This window comes from Lutjanus erythropterus, chromosome 17 (assembly GCF_056507025.1).
Source record: "Lutjanus erythropterus isolate fLutEry1 chromosome 17, fLutEry1.hap2, whole genome shotgun sequence".
Lineage (NCBI taxonomy): Eukaryota > Metazoa > Chordata > Actinopteri > Lutjaniformes > Lutjanidae > Lutjanus > Lutjanus erythropterus.
This window is the reverse complement of record NC_139333.1, coordinates 18,883,118-18,910,205: the sequence shown is the minus strand read 5'-3', so window position 1 is coordinate 18,910,205 and position 27,088 is coordinate 18,883,118. Positions and strand designations below refer to the sequence as shown.

Sequence of the window (27,088 nt, the reverse complement as noted above, 5' to 3'; positions counted from 1 at the left end):
CGTCAATATTGACCAAAGAAACCGCTGGAGGTGAAGCAAGTACGCAAAATTTTGCAAAAATAGAACCAGAGCGAGCGTTTTTTCAAACAAGTGACACATTGCTGACATCTGGAACTGAAACAATCTGGTGTTCGCTTGTTCGCATCTCTTCGAGTTAGACGGCGGTGACAGGTTTCACCATGTACTCACAGCATCTATTGTTTAGGGTAAGGATTGGCGGAGAACTTCATTGCATCTCATCCCCCATTTCTCTCTCCCTTCTATACAGCCTTCTGTCTAATAAAGGGAAAAATCCCCCAAAAATATATTTTAAAAACTAAGTCAGATCAGTATGATTGTGTGGATTCAGACTTTTATTTAATGATTCCCTCATATTCCAAGATCTTAGCAATTACTTTGGTGAGTACATTATTGTTACTGATAGAAATGATGGCCAAAACTATGATAATAAGACCCGATGTGAAATAAACCAGAACTGTTATCTAGATTTAAAGGAACAGTATGTAGGAGAACCTACAGTGGCCACAAAACCTGCGCAAAACGTGAAAAATCATATCTAGAGCCATTGTTTGGTTTGTCCCCTCTGGGTTACTGTAGAAACATGGCAGTGCAACATGGCAGCCTCCATGGTAGAGGACCGACACTGTCTGTAAATATAAAAGGCCCATTCTAAGGTAACAAAAACAAAGATTCTTAGTTTTAAGGGGATTTTATACTGATAAAAAAAACATATTCAAGAATATTATATTCCATTTCTGGCATATTCTGCCAATAGTTCCCCGTAAATCTTTCACAGAGTTTAAAATAATGATGTTTGCCAGGTATAACTGATGTCAGCACCAGTAATCCTCATCTATGTGTGAGTGACTCATACGGTGCTACGACCCAACCCATAAAGCATAACAAAAATCAAAGCTGAAAATAAAATCCTAATGACAAACTAATATTTAATGACGTGTTTAAGTGCTAGGACCACAGTTTACGCACGATAATAAAGCTCCCATAAAAACACAGTTTAATGCAGATGATTCCAAACGCTGAGTGTTAATACATGTTAATGGATTTGACAGAGTTTTATTTTTCCTACTACCTGCTGGAGACATGATGTGTCATTTATGTCACTCAGAAACAGTGCAATATTTGTCTGCAATAAATGACTTAATAGAACTGCCCATGACACAGAAGGGCAGCATTTGAAAAGACAAAAAAAACAGTGTGGAAAACAAGCAGCCATGAATGTGTTTTGGAACAGAGGTTTTAGGAGCCTGGCGTCTATGTGTGAGACATGACTTCCTTATTTTTAACAGCGGGCACTCCAACCACTGGCTTGATGTCAACCTCCCGTTCTAATGGACAGCCACAAAGCTGACAGGCCGTAAATCAGAGCGACTATAGAAAGCCATTAGTCCAGGGATACACAATAAAAAGCGGTAATGGTCTCATAAAGCCTGCAACACCACAGCAGACATTCTGATTCTGTCTATTAAGGGCTGCACAGAGCCTCGGATGAGTGAAAATAAGGAAGCCATTTTTCTTTTGTGCATTGTTGCCTGGGGTCTCGTGCTCGTGATCAATGTACAGTAAGATGCACTGCGCTGAGAGCTATTTATTTACACTGTACTCCAACTGAGTGAATATTAGAGGAGAACTTGTGATTAAGAAGTGCTTCTATTGAACTACATGTTACAGGCGCGCCATTGATTTACTCTGTGATGGTTATAAAAGCCGTGTACGGTGAGCACAATAGGTTGGATCTTCTGAAGTGGGGTTGTATGAGGTACTTACCCATAGTCAGTGTATTAGATGGTAATCTGAATGCCCCCAGTTTGGAGAAGCACCAGGAGTACTGGTGTAGGAAGCTAAGCAATGTGCTGCTATAGACAGGATCTGCAGCTAAACTAATTTTAGCCACTTTAAAAAAAAGACTCATCTAAAAAAATCAAGCTCAGTTTCAATGAACGCTTTATTTAGGATATTTTCACCGCTTTACCTTGTCTTTTCCATTGGGAAACCACTGTTATATGATCCAAATACCGCTCTCTCCAAAACAACTTAATTTTATTTTACCTCACAGAAATATAGGAGTTGAGGGTCTACCACTGCCTCAATCAGTTAGTTTGTTTCTGTTATTGGGTGGCTTCGGTGAATCTACCCTTTAAAACACTAAAGGGACAGTTCACCCAGCTCTGATGGCTTGTAGTCAAGCAGATAGCTTCAGTTTTATTTGATCATATTTTAAGACATCTGTCTCTGAGATTTATGCCTCCATCCTAGTACAATAAATATAAACAGAATTGCAGTTGAGTTCACAGCATTAAGACTAAGAGTCTGGCTAATGCCTGTGTGAGACTGTACTAAGGCGCAGCAGCACCTTGAATAACAATAAAACTCAAACACACTAACATGCTCACAATAGCAATGCTAACCTGCTGATGCTAAGCAGGAATAATGTTTACCATTTTCATCTTACTGTAGCATGCTAGCATGCATGCTTTTCATTTTTTAATTAGCACTAAACACAAAGTACAGCCAAGGCTGACGACCATCACTTTTGCAAGTTTTTGGTAATAAAGCCAAGTACTACAAATACTTTTTGTTAAAAAATAAAAGTTGAAAGATCAGCAGATATATTACAATTCATCCTGAGGGGAACATGAATGTCTGAACCAAATTTCATATGAATTTATCCAGTCATTGTCAAGTTATTTCACTTAAAAATGCAACTGTGTACCTCATGGCCGCCCTACAGGGATCTTCAAAGTCAGTAAAATTCATCCTCCGGGGACCATGACTGTCTGTCCCAAAAGGTATTGCAATCCATCCAAGAGTAGTTGAGATGTATTAGTCTGAATCAACCTGAATCAACCCAATCTGACCGTCAGATAAACTTTGCCATCCTTACAGCAACGTAACTAGCATGCTAGAAAAGTTACATTTACAAAGTCCACAAGAAACAGCATTTCAAGAGTATCTAGATTCTGTATCATGACATATTTACAAGTGAAAGTGGGACATGTAAAACATACAGTGCTGTTACCACCTAGCTCACTATTGAATGAAAGGCTGGCTTTATGCTGCTAAAAGTTAATGACAGATCCATGGGTGGATTTCATGATATTATTGTTTGAAATGACTTGGTTCAAGCCTATGTAAACACATGTCATATTTTGTTTTAAGTAAGAAAACATGAGCGGATGTTGATATATGAATATAAAGAAATGATTTGTATTTTTTGGCATGTACTGTTAAATAGGTGCACAATATGACCATGGTCAGAAAGCCTTTTTTTTTCACAACGCTTGGAGCAATATAAACAAAATTCCTCATTCCTTATACTATAAACTGTAGATGACAAGATATCTCTTAAGGTCAGTAAGAAAATATGTGGGGGATTTTTTAACTAAATGCTATGAAAGAGAGTCAGACTTCCAGATAATTAGACAAATAAATAATATGTTGGGAAACACTGGGCCTACGGATCTTAATGTGCTGCATATGAAGGCTGGAGGCTCATGTTAGCTTTCTGTGTTCGACATAATAAATCTAATTTCGCAGAGAGAATCTTCTTTGAAAACACGCCAACTTGTTTTAGCTATTCAAAATCCAGATGGCTAACGTCTAAATAATTTCTGCTAAAAATTTCACCAAATCAACCCAAATTTCTCCTCTCAAAAGATAAGAAAGCCCGGCTGAGTGACATTTCAACAGGCTGTTCCCAACTTACAGCGAGATTGAACTCGCCTGAAGACAATGACAAGCTCCTCTCTGTCTGATGTCACTTCCCATTTCCAGGCCGACTGCTATCTGCTACTGGCTTCTGCCAATAATAGCTCATCAAAACAACACAACCCTTCTTGGCACCAAAATAAAGGCAGCGGTCCACGTCTGTGCCACTCAGTTGTCAATTAAGACTCCTCTTCACACTGACACTTGTGACTTAAAAGAAACAGTCGAGAATGTGATGAATTTGAGCCGACAGATGAGAAGGCAGTACGCTGCGTTGCAGTACCATAATGCGCTTGAGATATGGATAACAACTGACACCACTGGCAGGTCTTATGAAGTTTGATTTCATTTGTCAGGCCTCTTCTACTTTGTCTTTTAGCTCGCGCGCTCCCTCACTCTTCAATCATCGTGGTAATAGCTCATTCTGATAGCCTGAAGACACTCGCACTCGCTTCCATTTAAAATGCAAAGCCACAAATATAGAAGGTGCTGCTATGGGCAACACATCAAGATGGCATCATGTAATGCTGTATTGTAAATTTGTATGTATAATTGCATTTGGTGCATGTATAAAGAGAAGCTAAATGAACCTGGTTCTGGATGTCCACAGGGTGTTCTGATCTCTAAATTTCACATACAGATGAACACATATCACATAAACCTCAAACGACAGAGAAATAACCATCAACCTCGGTATTTGATCACTAAGTAGACAAATGGAGCAGTAAGTGTCCAAGCCTGTCTCGGCAAATACCTTGCATGCTTGTCTCCAGCCGACCACATGACGCTAATTCCTGACTGAAGCGCTCCTCCTGCGTATCCCTAATCCTGCCTGTGAAATGTGACAAGATCATTCTTTAGGCCTACTTTAGTCTGAATAATCTGCCCATCACAGACATTCATCCTGACCTGCACAGTGCCTCCAGTGTCATAACACGCTACCTGTACATTTTCACCCCGGCTTAGGCTCCAGAAATTAAATCTAGACAAGTAAATGTGAGGGATCAGCATCCGGTGCTGCATGTGTGTCGATGTGGAGAATGTTGATTTTACACTTAGCAAGCAAATGCACTGTGTGAGGTGTCTTTTTTAACTCATTAAACATTCAATACTCAGAGAAATAAAGACAGTGAAAGGGTTGATTGTGGATTGACAGAAATTTTACAATTCATTTTTATACCAAACACAAATATTCGTTATACGCTGCTTACTAATATTATATGCTGCTCATACATTCCTCTGTTTGCAGCTCTTAATGTATATATATATATATTTGCTCTATACACACACACACACACACACACACACACACACACACACACACACACACACACACACACACACACACACACATATGGTTTTAACTTCTTTTGTTTTTCACTGTTGTTTCTAGTCTTTCTTCTTTACTCTGACACCTGCCGAAGGCAGATTCCTTGTACACCTGTGCTAGGTGATCAAAGTGATTCTGATTCTTAAAATACCAAACATTCTCTGTTTCCAGGTTCTTGATGATTGTTACCATTTTTTATCTTTATAAAGTCAGTATTTGGGGTTTTGGAACTGTTCATCAGACAAAACAAGCAATTGTAAGACATCGAATTGAGCTTGAGGAAATCATAATGGGCATTTTCACAATTTTTTGACAAAGGACTGATCAAATAATGAAAAAAAGAATCAACTGATTCATTGATAATGGAAATAATCATTATATGGACCTCTAATGGAAATCAAAATAAGGGAAGTTGGGAAGTGGGAAGTTACTAAAGTAGCCATAAGATCATAAACAGTCCTTCCCCAGACTAAAACATGGCTGTCATTTCCCATCACACTTTTGTTGAAACGAGTTTGTTTTGTTCGTGTTTGTTTAGAACATGCTGATTTATGTTGGTAATTGTTTTTTTTTGCGCTGGCTAATAGTTTTAACCATTAGTGAGGCCGCTGTCACATTTCTTGAGGCCAGCTCTGTTTTGAGTGTTTGTCCCTTATGTTAAATGTTATTAAGGGGCTGACTTTACTGAGAGCTGCTCCCTGGCTCTCATTTCGTGCTGCTTGCAACAATATTGTATTTTAATCTCCACAACCATCTGGCAACCTCTAGAAATGATCTTGCGACTCCCTTGGGGATCCCGACCCCCAGGTTGAGAGCAACTAGACTAAGAAACTGAGACAGGTGTACATAATGGAAGAAATTACTGCACAGTTGTTGTTTTTTTGTTGTTGTTGTTTTGTTTTTGCTTGTGCTATCTTATTAAAATGTTTCCCTCACAAGAACTGTGATTGGTGATTGAAAATGTTGGAAGAGCTTTGTTGTCCAGGAACATTCAAGATCGTACATGATCCGCGTATTACCTTGATACTAAAGAAAGTTGAGGAGAATAAAAAACAAAAATCTAAATCAAGTCAGAAGCCATGGTTTTATGTCATCAAAAGAGTTGCAAAGTTTTTTTGGTTAATCGTTTGATCTTGGGTCAGTGGTCAACATTTTTCACCATTTTCTGACATTTTATAGACCAAACAACTCATCATTTAATCAAGAAAATGATTGAAAGATTAATCGATAGTGAACATAATCGTTAGTGTCAGCCCTAAACATGATTCTACTCCCTTTTTACCTCCTAGACAAGTACAGTTCAGCAGGTCTTAGTGGAGCTCGTTGAAGTTTCCACAAAGTTCTGAAGCAGTAATATGGCAGCTGTCAGGTTGAATTGAGCCGTCGGTTCCAGCGCTAACAGGGAGGATAGGTGAAGTTAACTCTTCTCTACAGCATGACTACAACCCGCCAGGATCCTCACCTACCTGATGGCAAGTGGACGACAGCATATAATCTCCATAGGCTTTACTTCCTACTCCTGACCAGCTTTAACTAATTGAGGAGACAACGTGAAAAAGACCCTTCAACCGCTGCGATCTTGGCTGCACCTCAACTTTTCTAACTCTCATCCGTCATGCCGCGCTGCCGTCGCCTGACTTCCGGCGAGATAGTGCAAGTTCTTCATGTCAGCTCCGAGTTGAGCTCTTGCAAATGAAGTCAACGCTACAGTATTTGACACAGATGGGTGGGGGGTTGAGGAGGGGGGAAAATATCTTGGGTGTAGTCAAGGGGAATGGGTATGACTTCTAAGTATCTGAAATGTCCTGTCTTAAACACATAATATCTGTAATACTTCCTGACACTTTCTCCTATAACCTCTTATTCCGTGCCAGCTTCTGTGGGGCCTTTTTTCCCTCTCTGGGCGCAGAAGAAAAGCAGTCTATTTTCTTGTCATATTTGGTTGAAAGGCGACTCTCAACTTGGAGTCTAATTTCCTGCACTTTAAAGACAGTCCACATGCACGGCGCATTACTATGCTATCAAGGTGATGGGAGCAATTTCAACCTGTCAGTCAGTCATGGAAATATCAGAGAGACTTAATGTCTACTGCAACCTGTCAAAGGCTCCTGTGAAGTGGTGGAGAGTGTAATCTGAGTCTTATTCACTCAACACCATTTACTTGTCAGCGCAGTTCTCTGTTTTACTCTGGATGGTAGTTCATAATGAGATGAGGATATAAAATAACCATATATACATCTTCTTAAATGAAAAGGTCAAGTTGTAGCAGGTTTTAATGATACAGTTCTATTGTATTTTACAGCAGACTAATAAGACATAGTGACCTGTACTTTGTATTAAATTAAACAAAAACTAGAAATAATATGTTCTTTAATAAACAGTAAACAATATAGTACACCCAAATTAGACACCATACACCCAAAGATCAAATTAGATAAAAACTATTATTCTATATTATTAAATAGATATAATAATAATATATAATATATTATTATTTCCCACTACACAGACTTATAATACTATAAGCAAATAATGTGATTTTATTACAGAAAGAGGGCGTCAGTCTTGGCTACTCTGCCTATTGTAAGAGACCGACCAAATACGATGTGTCTCAAGAAGCAGATGTATGATTTCACTTTAGTTTATAGTACGGTTCTGTTGTAATGTGTCCCAACTTTCCCTCTGATAAAGTCTAACAAGGGTCTAACAGTGGGAAACAATAGACTTTGGTTTACAGTAGAGTTCTGTTGTAATGTGTTTCTAACTAACCACTAATATTAAGAAACAATACACTTTAGTTTACAGTACAGCTCTGTGGTAATGTGATCCTAATTACCCTGTAATAAAGTGGGAAATAATACACTTTACAGTACAGTTCTGTTGTAATGTGTCCCTATAATGAAGTCTAATAAGGGTGTAACAGTAAGAAATAATACACTTCAATTGACAGTTGAGTTGTGTTGAAATGTCCCCCTAATTACATCTAATAAAGTCCAATAAGGGTCTGATAAAGGGTGTAACATTGTCTACTAAAGAACATATTGTTTCCAGTTTTTGTCTAATTTAATACAAAGCACAGCTTGTTGGGTCTCATCAGTGTACTGTCAAATAAAGTGCGACCAAAAGTGCATATGGGGGTAAAAGAAAATGTACAGATAGCACTTACATCATAAATACCATAGCTCCAGTATGAAACTGCTCCATCTCATATGATCACACAGTTCTTGCTTCACAGACAGCAGTTAGTTAAGGCTGTTAATTTCCCGATAGACGCACCACTCTGGGTGACACACTGGGGCTGTACTTAACCATTATTAATGTGACAGGCCTCAGTGCAAAGCAAATCAATTAAACAGGAGCAATCACCATAGGCTGGATAACGGCCTTTTAAGACTGTTTGCATGTGACAAGGAGGTCCTCGATCCAGGCCTCTGCGCCAGGACCTGACAGGTCAAGAAAGCGACATGAAACAATAGCACCTTCTAACCATCATCTCCCCTTTTTACCTGTCAGATCCAGTCGGCCTGTCTGGCTGCTGACGTGGCGCACCATGCACCGGCTGCCACGAGGTGAATTTTCATGTCATGTCGAGGGAATTTCTTATTCCATTTGCTCGACATTATAGTGCTGCATTTATCGACCATATCCTTTTTTTGAAAGCTATATGTCAGTGGTTTTTGCTTTTGGGTCATTTTTCTACTCGTTTCAGGTCTTTTGTGTCGGTATTAATGTTCACGTGCAAGTCTAAAGAGTGCAGAATAATAAGACTGGAGCAATGACTTACCTGCATGCTGCTTGGGTAAATCTTCAGATGCTGCCTTGGAACACCAAAGTGTCTGGAAAAGACAGAATTTCACAAATATGTCACTTTTATGCTTCATCATGAGGTTGCTTATCATTTCATAGAGTAAATACTGACCAAAAGGAACTACAGTATCATATGCATATGTTTAATCAACCCTGTAGTCCTACTTCCAGATCTGAATTATACAATACACATTATACAACTATACATTATACAGAGAAGCCATTATAGCAGCTCCTGTCACTGTGACTCTAATTGCCATTATTTTCAATTTTTAATCAACTCCAATGATAAGCTGTGAACAACATTGGTGTTGTTTCTGCACAGACAAGCACTGCTGTATATAAACCCCTTGGATAGGTATGGCATGTCTCTGAATTTGTCTTATGGCAGAAGAAGGACTTCAGTCCTAAATGTCACATGGTTGCATAGGAGTAAACATTCATGGAAGCATTATCCAGTGCAGACTCTATTTTTCCTTTTTTGACATATACTTCTGACCAGCACCTAGGATTTATCACATTTGGATGTGCAAGTGGAGCATTTAACCATTTAGATTAGGGGCTGGCCGATGATCAGTTCCAATATTTAGCATTTTTACAATTAATTGCATCTGGTTTTCTTTTGTTTTGATTTTTTTTTATTAAAAATGTATCCTGGCTCTGATGCAGCCCCATCTGTCTGTAGTCACTCTGTGGTCTTACTTAATGTCCCGCCCACAACACTATCTGATTAGTCACATGTTACCAATGAAAGCCTAATTAAACATATGCTTAAAGGAATTTCAAGGACGTTTTGTGCAGATGTTTGCATTCTGCAATTTTTAGATATATTTTAATATTGCCAATATATATCAGTCCCAGCTATCAGTTTCCTTGATTAGTAATAACAGGTATTGGTCCTAAAAACAAATAAATAAAAACAAACACTGGTTGACCCCTAATTTAGATTTTAAACTGTATAAATGCAAAGAAAACATGTCAAGAAGCAAAAATATAACTTTGTCCTTTCAAGAACTAAAACATTCTGAAAACAATTAATAGTTTTTGCCAACTTGTATGGAGTTCATAATTTGCCCAGTGTTTATCTTTTTGCTTTTTCTTTGGCCAATGACAGTAACAGTATAAACTCAGTATAGTATAAAACAGAAAAGGGTTTTTTAAGGATCACTATTGAAAATGCGTCCAATAAAAATGTATAAAATCTATCTATCACAACCCAGAGATATTGACTTTGCTGTCATAGAGGACTAAAAAAACATAAAATATTCACATTTCAGAAACTGAAATCAGAAAAGAATTTGGACATTTTTTCCTCAAAAAAAAAAAAAAAAGCTAATCGATTATCAAAATAATCTAATAGTTGACAAGTAATCAGTAATGACAAGTAACTAATCAGCTAATCGTTCCAGCTCTATCTAATAAACTTTTTTTTATTGATAAAAGTGTCATTTCTACAAGATAAAAAGGTTACATGGATGTATAATGATAACAAACTGGTGCTAAATAACTCAGTTTCCCCCTTTTTTTAATTTGCAAATTGTGACCTGAATTCATGACAAAATGTGAGCTCTAGGGCACTTTTAAAGAAAAAAAAAACGCGAATGAGCCCTTTAATGAAAACATTAATAATTAATCTTTAAATATACAGCCCAGATAGGGGCTTGTTTTCTGTATAATCACTTACTTGAGGTTCCCTCCACCCCTGCTTGTAAACGCTTGTGTTTGCACGGACTCTGGGTGATTCATAAACGTGTCCTTGTGTGAAATACTAGCAGGAGATTTCAAGCTTTTCTGTTTAAAAGTAATGAATTACGGGCGACGAAAAAATGTGCAGCCATTTAAGGATAAAGCCGAGAATTTGGTGTCTGCCGCGGCGAGCCATCCATCACGTCCACAATAAAGGAGTTTTTGCCTGACGGTCGAAATTTATGGTCGCCCTTCTCTGCCCTAATAACTCAGCGCGCTGTGTCAGAGCCTGACAGCCGTTGCCGAAAACAGCCCCCCTGTTATCAATCAAAAAACACTTGCATATGTTTAACTTTCGCCTGATCAGCAAGACATTTATAGGCTATTGAGTAATAAGATAAGTGGGTCTATTTCGATGGGAAGAAATGTGGAAGCTTTAAATGATTAATGGCAGCCACAAGAGGAGGTTTTTTACGCGCTCTTCTTGGAATAAAAAGAAAGATTTTTTGGCTTGAATGTGGCGGAAATGTGGATGAATATTTTTAATTCCCAAGAGAAAAAAACACTTGAAAAATTACACGCTATTAAATATCTGTAGCAGAATTAAAGCTGTGTAAAACTGCCTTGGAGCTTATCTCCAATTAAACAAATCGCAGTTTTGAGTTTTACCAGAGCAGGCAGGCCTAAATTATGATGGAGTACTGAGGGAGAGACACATCACTTCTTCTTCTCCACTTCTCGTGGATTCACTTTACAATAGTTGACCTGAATCTGACTGAGAAGAGGCAGGGAAAAAAAAAACTGCAAGACAGCTGACAGATAACTGGCGTGCAGGACAGGGAACTGACAGATGACAGGCTGCGTGATTGAGAGGAGAAAGTTGCAGAAATGTGAAACATGCCGATGGATATCTGACCAGAAAAGCCTTCTGGCCTTTCAGAGTCAGATTTTATTCATTAATGAGTCGTGCAAAGGTCTCTTTCGCAAATTTCTTGCAAGGTAGAGGCAATCAAACTGCTGTTTTCCTAATTGCAATATAGCTATCCAAAGAAAATTTGCTTAAAATGACCTACATGAAGTTTGAAGGAGTGCACTGTAAAAATAGACTATTTATTTTAACTTTAAAAAAACTTAGTGTGCAGACAGACTGAATTTGAAAAGACAAGTTGGGGTAATTTTGTAATGATTCAAAGCAAATTAACTTTTCTATTCCAATAAACACAATATTAATTCAGTCGTAGACGAGAAAACATGTTCAGTGGGCTATTTTGTTGAACCAACAACTCAAACATTTATATCATGTAACATTTATTGCAATCTACTGATTTTTATTTAACTAATCCAGTACTAACATCTTAGTTCAGTGTTTTCATAAATGTGAAAACAAACAACCAAAACTGATCTTAAAGTGTATTAGATACATAGCAAGAATTCATCATATATGTTCTACTCAAATTATAATAAAGAAAAGTGTCAGGAGAGTTTTTAACTCTCAAACGCTGCATGGTGGGAAGTCTGCTAATATGCTGATCATGTCAAACTTAATTTAAATAGTGGATTGAACGCTGTACAATACATTCATTCAACTCACCATTATAAGTCAAATGACTTCAAGTTAAAAGAACTGTTTATAAGATCTGAAGTGCTCTGGAATAAAATACCACAAATTAAATTTAATTAACTTGAATAAATAAAACTTGTATGTTTATGTTAAAATAATAATAATAATAATAAAAAGGTTAGCTAATTCCACTGAATTCCTGTATATTTTTTACAGTGTGTAAATGTTCAATACTTTGGCCAGAGGTGCCAAATATCTTTCAATAAAAGCTTACTAATTAAAATATATCATATTCTCACATGACATAAAGAGGTTTTTGGTGACTTTCATCCCCTTGTTGGCCTGGATCACAATCTCCAAAAACCACACAGGACGAGTAACGCATGCGTCCAAGCGCCAATTACGCAAAGACGCATATAAAAACTCTAAATTAAAAGCGCTCGGAGTGGCTGAAATGTGATATACACACCCGTGCGAGGAGGAAACGTCACATTCACTCGACCCTCCGATCACCTCGGGATCTCTTTTTGATTGGGAGGCGGCGGCAGCGGCTGTGATCTGCGGACTAATTCTGCTGGAGAGGAGGAGGCGGAGTGATCTCTCCTGCCGCCTCACGTAAACCGAGTCCTCTCTCGGACCCGCAGCCACACACTGTCAGAGCAACGCCGGGGATGAAGGAGGCACCGCGGCTGTGATAACGCACGGATTCTGCTCACACACTGACACTGACGCGTCTCTCTGAAGGATTTAACGCTCTTTTCTCTCTCTGGCAAAAGGCTTTATTAACCGTCTGACGTTTTCTTTTGATTGTTGGCTTTCTTTTTACCCCTCCACATGTATTTCTCAACCATTTCGACGAGAATTGGGTCATGATCACATCGCCCACGGTCTCTACTGTCCTGAGAAATAGCACGAATCCAGCGTGGGAGAGCGGCTCCTCGGGGGAGAGGGGCGCAGCGAAGAGCAACCAGCTACCCGTCCACAACTCCGTCTCTCCCGCAGACCCTTCTCGCCAAGCCAGTCGGCTTCCCATCAAGGTTTTGAAAATGCTCACGGCTCGTGCAGGACACCTTTTACACCCGGAGTACCTCCAGCCTCTACCGTCCACCCCTATCAGTCCCATCGAGGTAAGCACAGACACGGTGAAAACGATTTGCGGACACGGGCATCAATTCAAAGTGTTTAAGTCTGAAATTACTGGACACCAGAGCTCCCAGCACGCTATTATGGGATGAATGGTGTGGACAAATTGGGTCAATAACTGGAAAAATACAAGATTTCATTTAGTACTCCACTGATGTGATTTTAGACTCGATTTTCGAGTTGTTTTCCCACATTCTCAGAAGATCTTTCTGTCATGTTGCGTTAAAATAATAAACCAAAGGGTTGAATTTGGACTCGCTTTGAAAATTAACGACCTTGCTGGAGCAAACTGATATCTATGACTCGTCGCATTTGTACATTCTTATCTTGTATCTCATGTAAATCATCTCTGTGTGCACGTTCCCTCTTTACATGCTGAGTTTTTTTGAGTTTCATCCCGAGATAAGTTTATGCGCAATGCGTAAACTACGCGGAACGCTCATTTGTGCGTAATCACCACAAAACATGATACATACAAGTGCTTTTGTGATTTTTAATAATTTATTTTTTTTGTTTGTTTGTTTGTTTTATTTCACAGCTGGATGCCAAGAAAAGTCCCCTGGCTCTTCTGGCCCAGACGTGCTCTCAGATCGGCAAACCGGACCCGCCGTCCTCCTCCAAGCTCTCTTCCGTGACCTCGAATGGATCTACCGACAAGGAGACCAAATCCGGCCCGCTGAAGATGAGCGACATCGGAGCGGACGACAAATCCAGCTTCAAACCTTACTCCAAATCGTCGGAGAAGAAGGACTCGAGCAGCAGCGGCGGCGGCAGCCTCAGTGGAGATAAAACCAGTTTCCGAGTGCCTAGCGCCACCTGCCAGCCGTTCACGCCCAGGACAGGCAGTCCCAGCTCCTGCACCTCCGTGTCTCCACTGCCCGCTGAAGGCAAAGCGGGGGACAAGGAGGACAAGAAGGAGTCTGATAGCAATAAAAACAGCACGACGGAGAGTAACGGCAGCCATAGGATAAGTGGAATTACTTCTGATGGCAGCCAGGAAAACACATCTGGATCCAAGACTGTTACATCAGACTCAACATCTGTAACCTCCTCGTCCTCCTCCGTCCTCGGCTCTGGACTGGTGGCCCCAGTTTCTCCATACAAACCCGGTCATACAGTTTTCCCCTTGCCACCTGCTGGTATTTCCTACCCTGGGAGTTTAGCGGGTGCTTATGCAGGTTACCCGCAGCCGTTCCTCCCTCCTGGAATGACCCTTGACCCCACCAAATCCAGCAGCCAGCTGCTAAGCGCGCAGTTTGCCGCTGCTAGCTCGCTGGGATGCAGTAAAGCGGGGACTAGTCCTTTAGCTGGAGCGTCCCCGCCGTCTCTAATGTCCGCCAGTCTGTGTCGAGACCCCTACTGCCTGAGCTACCACTGCACAAGCCATCTGTCCGGTACATCCAGCGCAAACTGCGCACATGACTCTGCGGCTGCGGCTGCTGCGGCCGCCACCGCGCTCAAGTCCGGATACCCGCTCATGTACCCGACGCACCCGCTGCACGGCGTGCACTCCTCGGCCCCGTCGTTCAGCGGACACCCCTTGTATCCGTACGGGTTTATGCTGCCCAATGACCCGCTGCCGCATGTGTGTAACTGGGTGTCTGCAAACGGACCGTGCGATAAGCGCTTTTCCTCCTCAGAGGAGCTGCTCAGCCACCTGCGGACTCACACGGCCTTTGCGGGCACGGAGAAGTTGATATCCGGGTACCCGGGCTCCTCTTCCCTCGCCAACGCTGCTGCAGCCGCTGCTATGGCCTGTCACATGCATATTCCTCCTAATGGCAGCCCAGGCAGCCCCAGCACGCTGGCCCTCAGGGGCCCCCATCACCCTCTTGGACTGAGCAGCCGCTATCACCCATATTCAAAGAGCCCCCTGCCCACACCCGGAGCCCCGGTGCCCGTGCCCGCGGCCACAGGGGCCTATTACTCCCCGTACGCCTTGTATGGACAGAGACTGACGACAGCCTCGGCCTTAGGATACCAGTAGAGACAGAGAATTATACATTTATAAAGGAGATTTAGGCCCAATGAGTTTTATATTGTACTTCATGCAGGGACTGGATCCATGTGGGGATCAGTGTATTTATTTGCGATAGCTTCAAGCGTGACTAAAATAAAAAATAATATAACTTTAAAAAAAGCCTCAATGTGCATTATTTTACACAGGAGAGATGATTCTGTCATGTGCATCTAAACTGTACCAATTTAAAAAGGGGACATTTGTTTGGAATATGGATTTTATTCTTTGTGCTGAATCAAAGTTATTTTAATCCTGCTTCACTCACTCAGACAGACAGACGAGTGTGAGGGCCGCCGGTGCTGAGTGATCTGACAGAATGATGGACGTGGAAAAATCAATCAGAGCAGCGTCTTCAGGATTGTCATTGATTTATTTATTTTTTTCGGGAGCGAGACGTTTGATTTGACCTGGATGGCATTTTTAAAACTTCAGACAGCTGTGAAACTGTTTGCAGTGCGTCTGTTTCCTAATTTTAGAGACGACATTTACTGTTATACATCAACTGACTACCAGTCAGGTCAAATCAGGTCAAAAACGCTTTGGGATTTAATAAGAGGAATTTAACACTTTGGCTTACTTTTATTTAGCTTTCTTCAGGGTCCCTACATCTTTAACAAAGTCAAATTAAAGTAGAATTTTCAAGGTGCATTTTCAAGCTTTTCCAGCATCTTACAGCTGTGGGAAATGACATATTTATATACATATACTCAAAAAGATTATTTCACTTTTTTATCACATTAATCATCATGCTATAGTCAAGCAAAATTATGTTTTGTGATGGAATTCTACAGAAGGTGACAAATTAAAGGAAAACAATGTGTGTCACCTGTCTGTAAGATGTATATAACCTGGCTGAGCTAATTAGCCAAGTTACTTTATTTCCTCTCTGTATCTTTATTTATTATTTACCATTATAATTATTTATTATGGAATTCATGCATTTGCAATTTTAAGCAGCTTCAAGCACTTTGTCGAAAAGCCAGGCACTTTTTGAGTGTTTTCAAGGATTTCCAGCACCCGTACAAACCCTGTTTCTTCTTCAAATATATATATTATTAATTTATTTAATTGCTCCATATTTTGTTTGTGGCAGTGTGGTAAATATAAATGCATATATACATTACATATGTTTAATTTTATTGTTAACAGTTATGGAAACATCTAACCAATTTGATATTATTCATAACATTGCTTTTTTCTTTTATGTTCTTTGTAAGTTGAGGCTGACAGGGGGTTTTGCAAAGGGCCTACTGAAGGATTATACACTCGCAGTTGTTTATATTTAATAGGGCTGCGACTAACGATTATTTAAATTATTGATTAATTTGTTGATAATTTTCTTGTTTAATCCAGGCAAGTTTTTTTGGTCCATAAAGTGTCAGAAAATGGCACATAATGTTGGTCAGTGTTTCCGAAAGCCCAAAGTGATGTCATCAAATGTCTTGTTTTGTCCACAACCCGAAGATATTCAGTTTACTGCCATAGAGGACTAAAAAACTGAAAATATTCACATTTAAAAAGCTGAAAAGAGAACTTCTTTCTTCTTCTTGAAAAAAAAAAAGTCACAACGATTAATCGATTATCAAAATAGTTGGTGATTAATTTAACAACTACTAATTTTACTAATCATTGCAGCTCTAATGAGATAAAACTGAGGCTTCTGCAGACATGCATGTTTCTGATTTATTAACTTTATGGTGAGAAGATGCTAAACCCACCTACAGGCCTTGGCGCTGTAGCTACAGTATGTACAACGTGTGTGCGTGTAAGTGTGTGTGTTCAGATGCATCATCTCTCAGGCTCATCAAAACATGCAGAATCTCCTCAATCATGAGGTCATAGATTATTGTTTCATTAACGAAGACAAACGAGCCAGTGATATGAGCGAGGAGCTGGCTAAACAAAGATTTACGATGACACCAGATGTGGGACGTTTCCACAGCTTTTGTGATCGCTGTAATGAAGCCGTGAAGCAGAGAGCATGAAATAAAGCGAGGCCTAACTATTTAATCAGCCCCTTAAAACAAGTCAACTAAATCAAGCCAACAGTGTCATTATCCATCCTCAGTAAATCAGGCTGTTCTCCAGCAATAAAATCACCATCATTAACGGTCACATGTCATATTCATCAAATCCACCCATCCTTCATGCAGATGAGTCCTAAACATAGCTCGCTGATAGATGGTAATAAAGCCCCCTAACCCACAATTCAGCACCGCAGCCAGTCAGCCATGAAGCCAGAGTGGATCATATGTGATGCATCTTTTTTCATTTACAAACAGCACATCAACGTGATGTGAACAAATGGGACTAAGCTCTTTGAACATTATTCCTCAAACATTTAACTGATGTGTGACACTGCAGCATAAATTCACACATCCTCTCAAGTACGAACAGATAAACCCGTCAATAAATTATTAAGCAGATTTGATTTTATAGCATCAGATGCTGGATTATTTTGAATGCGGTTACATGTGGACTAAACTGCTTGAAAATTAACATTTAATTAGCAAGTGGATTGGATTATATAGTGTTAAATTGTTTGTTGTGTAATAATCCTGTTTTATTATTTATTAACAGTACATTTTCAACCGATTTGTTTTATAACAATATGTTTATACAGGAAGTTTCATTAAAGTCAACAATGTTTTTTTTTTCTCACAGAGAACTCAGAGTAAATTACTAGGGCTGCGACCAATGATTATTTCCATTATAAATTAATCTGTTGGTAATTTTCTCGATTAATCAAATAGTTGTTTGGTTCATAACATGTCAGAAAATGGTTAACATGTTGATCACTGTTTCCCAAAGCCCGGGGTGACGTCCTGATGTTGATGTTTAATAGATGACAACTTATCAGTTAATCAACTAATTTTTACAGCTCTACAAAATACAAACACAAAAGTGACAAAAATCTGTCTCATAAATTATTAAAAAATATCAGTCAGGAAAATTTAAAGTCCCTCAGATGAATAAGTGTCAGTGTAACATTTCTCCTTAACCCTATCTAGCAATTGCAAATAACTATATAAACACTTATTTACTCTGTAATGTAGTCATAAACAGATATAAATGTTTATTAATGTATTTATCTACAACAGTAAGTATCCACAGTAGTATGTTATATTATAAATGTTAACAATAATCCGCATTTGAAAATGTGTCCTTATACACTGTAGAGTCCATTGTATATTTTTTTATATATTATACATAATGTTATTTCTGTTTCAAACAGAGAAATAAGCTACTCTTGAGAATAAGAATCCAATTTAAATATTTAGTTTATGAGCAAGTTGTTCAGAAGGAGTTTTGTAGGACAATCTGTTATCAAGCCAGTATTTATAACACTGTACTGGAGATGAAACATGTTACGATAAACCGTGATAAAATTCCTGGCGATTAGTATTACCATTTCAAATTTTAATTATCATTGTTAAAAAATGCGTTTGAATACCACACAGTTAGCAACAGCCTCCCAGACGCCTACACACAATGTGGGTTGCATCATAAAGGACATGGTGCCTTCAAATCACTTAGAGGTTTTAAATATAAAACTTGGAATGATTTCAGTGTATCAGAACTTTTTCAGTGCATTTTAATTAAACCACAGTAAAACTGATAACTGTGATAATTTGGTCACTATAACCATGATATGAAATTTTCATATCGTTTCATCTCTATACTGTAACAATTCTTAAACGGAGCGCGAGTCGGGGCACAAACAGTCTGAATCTTTATCATACATTTTGCCTTTAGAGCTTGAGCGTAGAAAAAGTTAACTTAATTAAAGAGGTCTTGCGGTCATCGAGGGCAGATGCTGCATCATATGGATATGGAGGTAATTTTATGTATCTGTTTATTACATTAACTGGCTCAGTTAAAGGGCTTCACATACATCTATCCCACCATGTTAAAGTCTATCAATCTCTACCGCAGTAACTAACAGAGGATCTCTTTCCCACATGTTTGAATTTAAAATGCTGTCAGTGGGACATGAGACACTGGACGGCTTTGTGACTACATGTTGAATCATGAGGGCAGCCGGCCCCACCTGCTCTGCTTTGAACTGCGGCATGAGCAAGACACATGGCCTTTCACCTGAGGGAGGAACATCGCAGACATGTTAAAAATGGTCACTTTTTTGCACAGCTGCACGCCATGTGTTTCACTGTCTGTGGTCTGTTATGGTTGAAGGAAGGTGTTGGACATCATCGCCGCTACACTCCTCCTCACCAGAGGTGGGAAGTAATTAGGCTCAAATACTCTGGTAGATTTTTCAACGAGCTGTACTTTACATGAGTATTCATTTTTCTGACAACTTCTTTCTTTTACTCCCGACATTTTAACAGAAATATCTGTACTTTCTGCTCGTTATATTTTCAAAACAGGCTTGTTACTTTAGTGTTAGGCTTTGAGTACATTTCAGAGCCTGTACTTTTCCGTACTTCTACTTTTACTAGAGTGTTTTTAAGCAAGCGTCTGTACTCTACTTGTGTGTACTTTTGCCACCTCTGCTCCTCACAACGCCCACAGTCATGCACGGAAACTGATTCTTCAGAAATAGGTTCATGCATCAACCAGATTTAAAACACTTGTAACAGATGTTGTGGTCATATAAGGAATTTAACACCCTTTTTGTCAGCCATATTAATGACCCACGTTGGGGATTTCCCCCATTGTTGCATAAACTTTTGCTGCTTTGAATAAATCTTCCTCAATGCTTATGTACTTTGGCAAGGCAGGCGGGTCTGTGTTTACAGACGCAAAAGGAAAAACCAATGACCTTTTGCATGTTCAATCAGCTGAGAAGTGTGTCTTCCATCATCCAGGGAAACATGGTGGTTTATGTTTGCAGGAAAAAAGGCTTTTGCTTCTCCAAACAAGCCCCATATTTATCATCACTCCATCATTTCCTCCCTTTGACAAGCAAAGTAAACAGTAAGAATGCAAAGTTAAAGCTGGGGTTTTGCTGAGCCGCTGACCTTTGGAGCTCGTCTCCCTCTATCAACTCTATTTGAAGCATCATAAAATGAAGGAAGTGAGCTTTGAGATTATCTTAATGTGGATAACTTGTGTGTATACTCACAATGAAGTGTGGCTTTTTGAGTTACAAGCTGATGGGAAATGGAGAAAAGGGGGAATTTTCCCTCGAAGAGAGTCTGTCAACACACAAAGAAAAGGAAAGAGCAACAGTGAGTTAAACAGTGGGCCCTTGTCTTTCAGCACTCAACATGCCCTATAATTTACACACCACTGACAGGGGCCATTTTGAAGTCTGTCATAGGCGGCAAACTTTTTGTCTCTAAACGTCTTGCTCACAGTGAGTCGACTTCTGCTAGGGTCTGGGTGATTAATGACTTATGGCCTTATTGTGTGGAGCTGGCTAATTAACTACAGGCTGACTGAAGAGACACACTATGAAAACCCTCCTCCGATAACCCCAACTTTTTCCCCTCCTTGCTTTGGCATGTGGAAGCTCTTACTGACAAATTTGCAAGCAGCGGACTAACGTTGAGTAAGATGAATGGCCTCTGAGAACAGTAAACAGCCTTTAATTTAACAGTGTTTAAATGTATGACACACTGGCATTGTGCTCCCGCGCTGTTCGTGCTCTCTGGTTGGGAAACACAGCCAAAATTTCCCCCCGCTGTTGGTTTAAAATTAGGCTTGGCATATTCATGTAGGGAGTTTCTGGGTGCTCGGGCTGGCAAACATGTGTTCATTGCCTCTTTAAGTTTTCTGCAGTCCCTTCAGACTGACGTTCTGAGACAAAGACAATCAGTTTCTTCAGCAAACCAGCACTGTAAAAAAAAAATACCATACAAGAATTTAGAGGAATCAACTCTTCTTTTCTCATTAACTTAGTGTGAATAAACAGGTTTTAGTTATTCAAGTTAAACACACAATATGTAAATTCTGCCAATGGGGTTCTCTCACATTAACACAATAACAAAAGAAGTTTCATGACTATGTGCAGGAGCGTGGGATGATGGGAGCTGTTTGCTTCACATTTTAAAACAAACACCACAGCTGATGAAAATCCATCTGACATGACTGGCAGAAATTATTAAAGTTTTGCTGACATTATGTTTAGTCACGTGCACGGACTTCCTTCCTCACTCTGATGTAGCAAACATATATCATGTTTTTCCCAGAAGCAACTAGCAACCAGCTAGCAATGGCTAACAGGAAACACACCATTACCTTAAATAAAATATGGATTTCTTTGCATTTGAACATGGAAACATTTGGGATAAGGTAAGCACACAAATCTATAAAATATATAACATATATATATTGTTTTTAGATATTTAATTGTGGAAATATTACATATTATATCTTTAATGTAATACGAATTTACAAGTTGTGTTAATTTAAGTTAGTATTTATTTTCAAAACACTTCAGAACTTATAAACTTTAAGTCTCATCATTTTAAATAAGTTGAATGAATGTAGTGAACATATTTCAGTCACCTCATAAATTAAGTTTCTAAGGAAACATGATCAGCATATTTGCAGACTTCAGAATCTTCTTTTATTAGTTTGACAAAAACATATATGATGAAAACTCGCTGTGTTTCTGTAAAACACTTCAATATAAGTCACGGCTGCTGATTGCTAGTGTTTACAGAAATGCATTATTGTAATTCCACTACTTTTGGCAATAACCACACATGTAACTACTTACTTTTCCCAATAATGAAATTTTAAACAGGCTCATTACTCATTACTTTTGTCTTACTTCAAAGCAGTTGACAGCTGCAGAGGATAGCTTGTTTTTCACCATAGACTAACATAAACTGTTCATTATATAATTATTTATTAACTTCTATAGCATCACATGGTTATCCAGCTTCCTGTGCCCCTTAATCCTAAAATATAAATACTTAAATCCTACTCTCTAACCCCACAGGCAATAAAAGTATTGGAACGCCGTGGTGGTCAGAAGTATTAATAAGTCTTACCAGTGATAATGGGTACAATGATAAATAAAAAACTGACAGTTCCAACTAAAATAATATAGCTAAAATAAAATGATAACTATGTCTACATTAATAAGAGAATTAAAACAGACATTTAAAAGTAACACAAAAGTTACATTCCCTGGTAACTACTTACTTTTATAATGTAGCAATTGGTAAAGTAATTCTATACCTTTTGTGAGAAGTAACTGTAACTAATTACTGAAATCAGTAACATGCCTAACAATGTTGTTTGCTTATTTTCACAATAATGAAAACACAGTGGACAATGATGAAGGTTAGTATTGAATTCAGCCCCTACTGCCTTGCACTTAAATTTTGAAAAATTCACTGGGAGCAGTTTTCACATATTTCTTTGTGCTAATGCTGGATCAAAGTAGCACCAATACCTCAACTTCTCTTTCCAAATTCAGTTGCCTTGAAATTTTAAGCAAAATTCTTTTGTAGAGCCAGTAGAGAAGGACAAAGAAAACATGTTGGTACATACTAACTAATAATAAGCCAAAGCCACACAAGCTTTTCTTTAAGGTCAGCGGCTCGTTGTACCACACACACGACTGTCCAGAAATTGTGCAGCCATCCCCTCCACTTTATCTCCTCCTTCCTATTATTAGGTTTGTTAACATACTGTATTGCCGTGTTTGCAGTCATGTCGACAGGCTAACTTAATCAAGTTACTATCGAACTTGTGTGCTTCGCCCAGCGCGACAGTTTTAGTGCCAGAATTATTGCCTTGACCTATGAGAGGAAATTAGCTGTGGACACAACTTGGAGACTTTTCTTTCTGGTGAAAAAAAATATTTACCAGAACACTGACAATGATGGAAAATAGCAGGGAACAAAAATGTTCCTTCAATAACGTCCCAAATGAAAAATGCCACGTGGACCCAAAGTGGTGCAAAATGCATAATGCCAGCTGGCAGACCATTACAGGTGATGGACATTTCACTTACCTAAGTCAAATATAACAGACTGCTGTTCATTAATATACAGGAGGGCCTGCAGAATCGAGCCTGCCATCTGGTTAAATCGACAGAGTAATCTACAGCTCGTGATTAGGGCTGAGGAGCAGAGTTTCTCTTTAATCTTTTTCAGCTTTCAAAAAAAATTCCATCTGCACCATGTGGCACATCATTTTTCTTTAAGACAAACGGACTGTTTTTGTATGATCCAAAATTAGATCAGCAGAAAACAATCAATCTTGTAAAGGGCCTGGGAAAAGAATTGAGATTTGGATTCTGTTTTTTCCCTCCTCTTGTCTTCAACATCTCACCTCTCACTTTTTCATCGCATGACCGGCCGGCATTGCAGCCATCTGCATTCTTCCCATGATGCTCTCCACTCAGTGCCATTACATATAGCACACCCTGGACTAATGATGAATATGTAAATGCAGAGGTGGCAAAAGTACACACATTATATACTCAAGTAAAGGTACAGATACTTGTGTCTTGTTACATCTTTTTCACTATGTTACGTTGTGTTTTGTTTTTTTACGTCATTTTCGTCTTTTTATGTCTGTCCATTTAGGTTGAAATTGGTCTTGATGTTGGTAAGGTGGCGCACAATGAAACCAAATGAAAAATAATTAATTTGAGTGGAATTCACTCAAATGCATTACAACTCAAATAACGAGCCTGCGTTGGAAATATAAAAAGTAAAAAGTACACATATTTGTGTTAAAATCCAGAGAGGAAAGGTTAAAAGCTGTTAGAAAAATAAATACTCAAGTACAGTACAGATACCTGAAATATCTACTTTAATAAAATGGCAAAGTATCTGTACTTAGTTACTTCCCACCTCTGTGAAAATGTGTCTTTATATAGCAGTCTCTCTACAGCTTTGCTCCCTGCGGTGCTCTACAACAGATGGTGACCTGTGAGAATATGTGACACCAGAACTAAAATCCACACTGAGGCAAAGAAGAAGACAAAATACTTCGAGTCATCCTGTCCGCAAATTAGTGAGATGACACAACTGTCAGGTGCCAGCCTCCTGTGACAGTCGCCCCCCCCACCCCTCCCACTCCATTACAGGAGCAGCGATGCTTTCAATGCACGACAAAAGGGAAATGGGTGCATGTTTTTTTATAGGAGACCTGTCTGTCAGCTGGCTCTCAAGTCATAACAAATCACCAGCACTCAGCTGAGGCTGAACATTCAGGGCGTCAGGAGGAAGACGGATGACCTGCAGGCCTTTGAAGTGCTCTGGCAGTTCAGATGGCTCAGCGGCGCTGACAGAGAAATATACACAACAGAGCAACCAATAATGAGAACATTAAACATTCCAGCCACCTGACAGGCTGACAAAAACAGCCTGGCCCCACATCAATCATCCGCTGAGACATAACCTTGACAATTAGTCCCCTCTGATACTCCCTCTAACCCCTGGGCCTGCACTGCACTGTGACTCCCGTTAAGGAGGAGAAAACCAAAGCGCTTAATGTAATTCCTTAATTCTGATTGATAAAGACATAGTAGTAGACAGAGACCGGAATATATCGCTTCAACAAATGATGGATTCAGAATCAGTTGGCGAGCTCTTCGTAAAGTAATGGCTCTCCAAGGATCGATGTGAAAATAGAAAAATGCACATACTGTAGTTCAATTATTCTCCTGGCTGCCTCTGAAGATGTTTCGGCTAAGAACACAAAAATGTATCCAGCATATGTTTATGGCTCTGCCTGCTCAAATATGTGTTTTAATGACGCCCCACAGGCATTTGGAAGCTATATAAATACTTGTAGCAGAGCCAGAACCTACGTTTCAATATAACTCAAGTCATAGATCAGCATAAAGCATGAATAGTTCTCTAATGTGTGCCTAACGAGGTTACATATCTTACATCTGTATCTGTGTAAACATGTGCTAAATGTCAAGTCTGCTATTAAAAAGCTCTATGAATTCTGCTCCCTAAAAGACTTAATATCATTAATGTTATTAAAAAAAAAAAAAAAGACTCCAGTCCTTTTTCTTTTGGGTGTACTCCTCATTAGCTGTGTACAGACAGGTTTGGGAGGGTTGCTTTGAAAATGTATTCTGATACAGCTACTAACTGCCTGTTAAAAATGTAGTCACTAACCTAAACCAACCCTAATCTAAACTAGCAGTAATTATGTGCTTATGTGCTTATGTGCTTGTTAAGTATACTATCACACTTGACATTAAAATATCAAGGAAATTCCCATAAACTTATTTTGGTCCGGGGCTTGTGCTTTGCCTGATAAATACATTGGCTGATCCATATCATCAGCCAGATATTGGCTTAGCACAGCTTTATCTGTTTGCATCAGTATCGGTGTGAATATTGTCTGGTATGGTTTTTACAGGACATAATACAGATGGGTTTTTTTTGTTTGTTTTATTGGCAGAATTTAATGTATATTTAATAATTTTTCTTAATTCAAATTGTTCCGTTTGTTTTATTTATAGTTGTTCATAATTAAATAATAATAATATGATCAAAATTACCAGCGAAATTAAACTGTTTCAGTGCCCTGATGTCATTTTGGATTTTAGATATAGAAATGAAGAATAGTGACTGATCGATATCATAATTTTTGGGCTTCCTAATATTCGTATCAGCATCAGCCCTAAAAATCGAGTAGCAGTTTTTAGTTTTTACTCACACATAATCCCATCCATCAGCATCACCACCTCCTACAGCCACAAAATATTTTTCAGTAGCAGTAGTAATAATACTGACAGGTTATCTAGCTAACTTCATTTATGTGGGGCTAATATTAGTGGTTGGTCTGTTAGTGGGTCATATGTGTAGTTAACATTAGCAGCTGGTCTGTGTAGCTAACATTAGCAATGGTTGGTGTAGTTAACATTAGCAATGGTTTGTCTAGCTAATGTTAGCAGCTGGTCTGTGTAGCTAACATCAGCAGTTGGTCTGTGTAGCTAACATTAATTGTTGGTCTGTGTAGCTAACATTAGCAATGGTCTGTGTAGCTAACATCAGCAGTTTGTCTGTGTAGCTAACATTAGCAGTGGTGTGTGTAGCTAACATTAATTGTTGGTCTGTGTAGCTAACATTAGCAATGGTCTGTGTAGCTAACGTCAGCAGTTGGTCTGTGTAGCTAACGTTTACGGTTGGTCCTACTTGTAAATATTTCTTTAAATGTCAAGCTCTTGGACGATGACAGTATTTTCACAAAAAAACAACGGCAAAATTTCCACCCAGTGAAAGCACTTTTTCACCAGAGGCTATCATAATGAATTGACCATACGATAACTTGGTTTTACTCTTGAACAGTAAAAGTGTTGTAAAAATTGTAAAGTGCTGTAATGTGTGCGCACTGTGCATGGTAGTATATCATTATTTATTTTCAAATTATTTTAAAGTTGTAATCCTGCTAATAATTCCTATTTTCACTAAATGCATATATAATCTAATTACATCTTCTTTTATCTGTAACTGCAATGGAATACAATTAGATTTTTTGTATCCTAATTATGTAACTCTGTTAAACGTAGTCTGTTATTCCCCACACGCGTACAGAATATTTTTGCCCGCACACTATGCTCCAAATCCATAAGCAGTTGACCCTCCCAAAAAAGCAAGGGGCCATGTTGTCATCACTCTATTCACTCTAACTATGTAGTTAACGTATGACAAATGAGCCATGTGAAATGACATTTCCCTTTCGCCTTCACACCTGTAGAGAAAAAGCAAAGCGTCCGACGGATGGATGGATGGCAGAACCTCAAAACTACTGTATCTCCCTCTCATTTGGTGAAATGGAAAGAGCTGGGGCCAATGACTGTTTACAAAAAAACTACCTGAGACAGAGCTGCAGACTTCCAAGCCCTGAGGATGATAAATGG

The 27,088-nt window shown here is 39.0% G+C and overlaps 1 protein-coding gene and 1 long non-coding RNA gene across 2 annotated transcripts in view; one reads left to right on the top strand and one right to left on the bottom strand.

Moving 5' to 3' along the window:
• Positions 1–8,801: 8,801 nt before the first annotated feature.
• LOC146312103 (uncharacterized) overlaps positions 8,802–27,088 on the bottom strand; it is a 50,957-nt gene continuing 32,670 nt past the window's right edge. The window contains exons 2-3 of the long non-coding RNA XR_014772205.1: positions 20,360–20,432; positions 8,802–8,892 (exon numbers count right to left, since the gene is read on the bottom strand). This is a non-coding gene — a long non-coding RNA (uncharacterized LOC146312103). The remainder of the gene's footprint in view (positions 8,893–20,359; positions 20,433–27,088) is intronic.
• LOC146312104 (zinc finger protein 503-like) lies at positions 12,594–15,393 on the top strand. Its single transcript, XM_084741387.1, has 2 exons — positions 12,594–13,237; positions 13,792–15,393. The coding sequence occupies exons 1-2, from the start codon at positions 12,980–12,982 to the stop codon at positions 15,238–15,240; spliced, it is 1,707 nt and encodes a 568-aa protein (XP_084597513.1). The 5' UTR covers positions 12,594–12,979; the 3' UTR covers positions 15,241–15,393.

Excerpts from the sequence above, each read along its gene's own strand:
- LOC146312104 (XM_084741387.1), top strand. The coding sequence starts at position 12,980 with ATGATCACATCGCCCACGGTCTCTACTGTCCTGAGAAATAGCACGAAT. Across the intron at positions 13,238-13,791 it reads CCCCTATCAGTCCCATCGAG|CTGGATGCCAAGAAAAGTCC; the intron begins GTAAGCACAGAC and ends TTTATTTCACAG.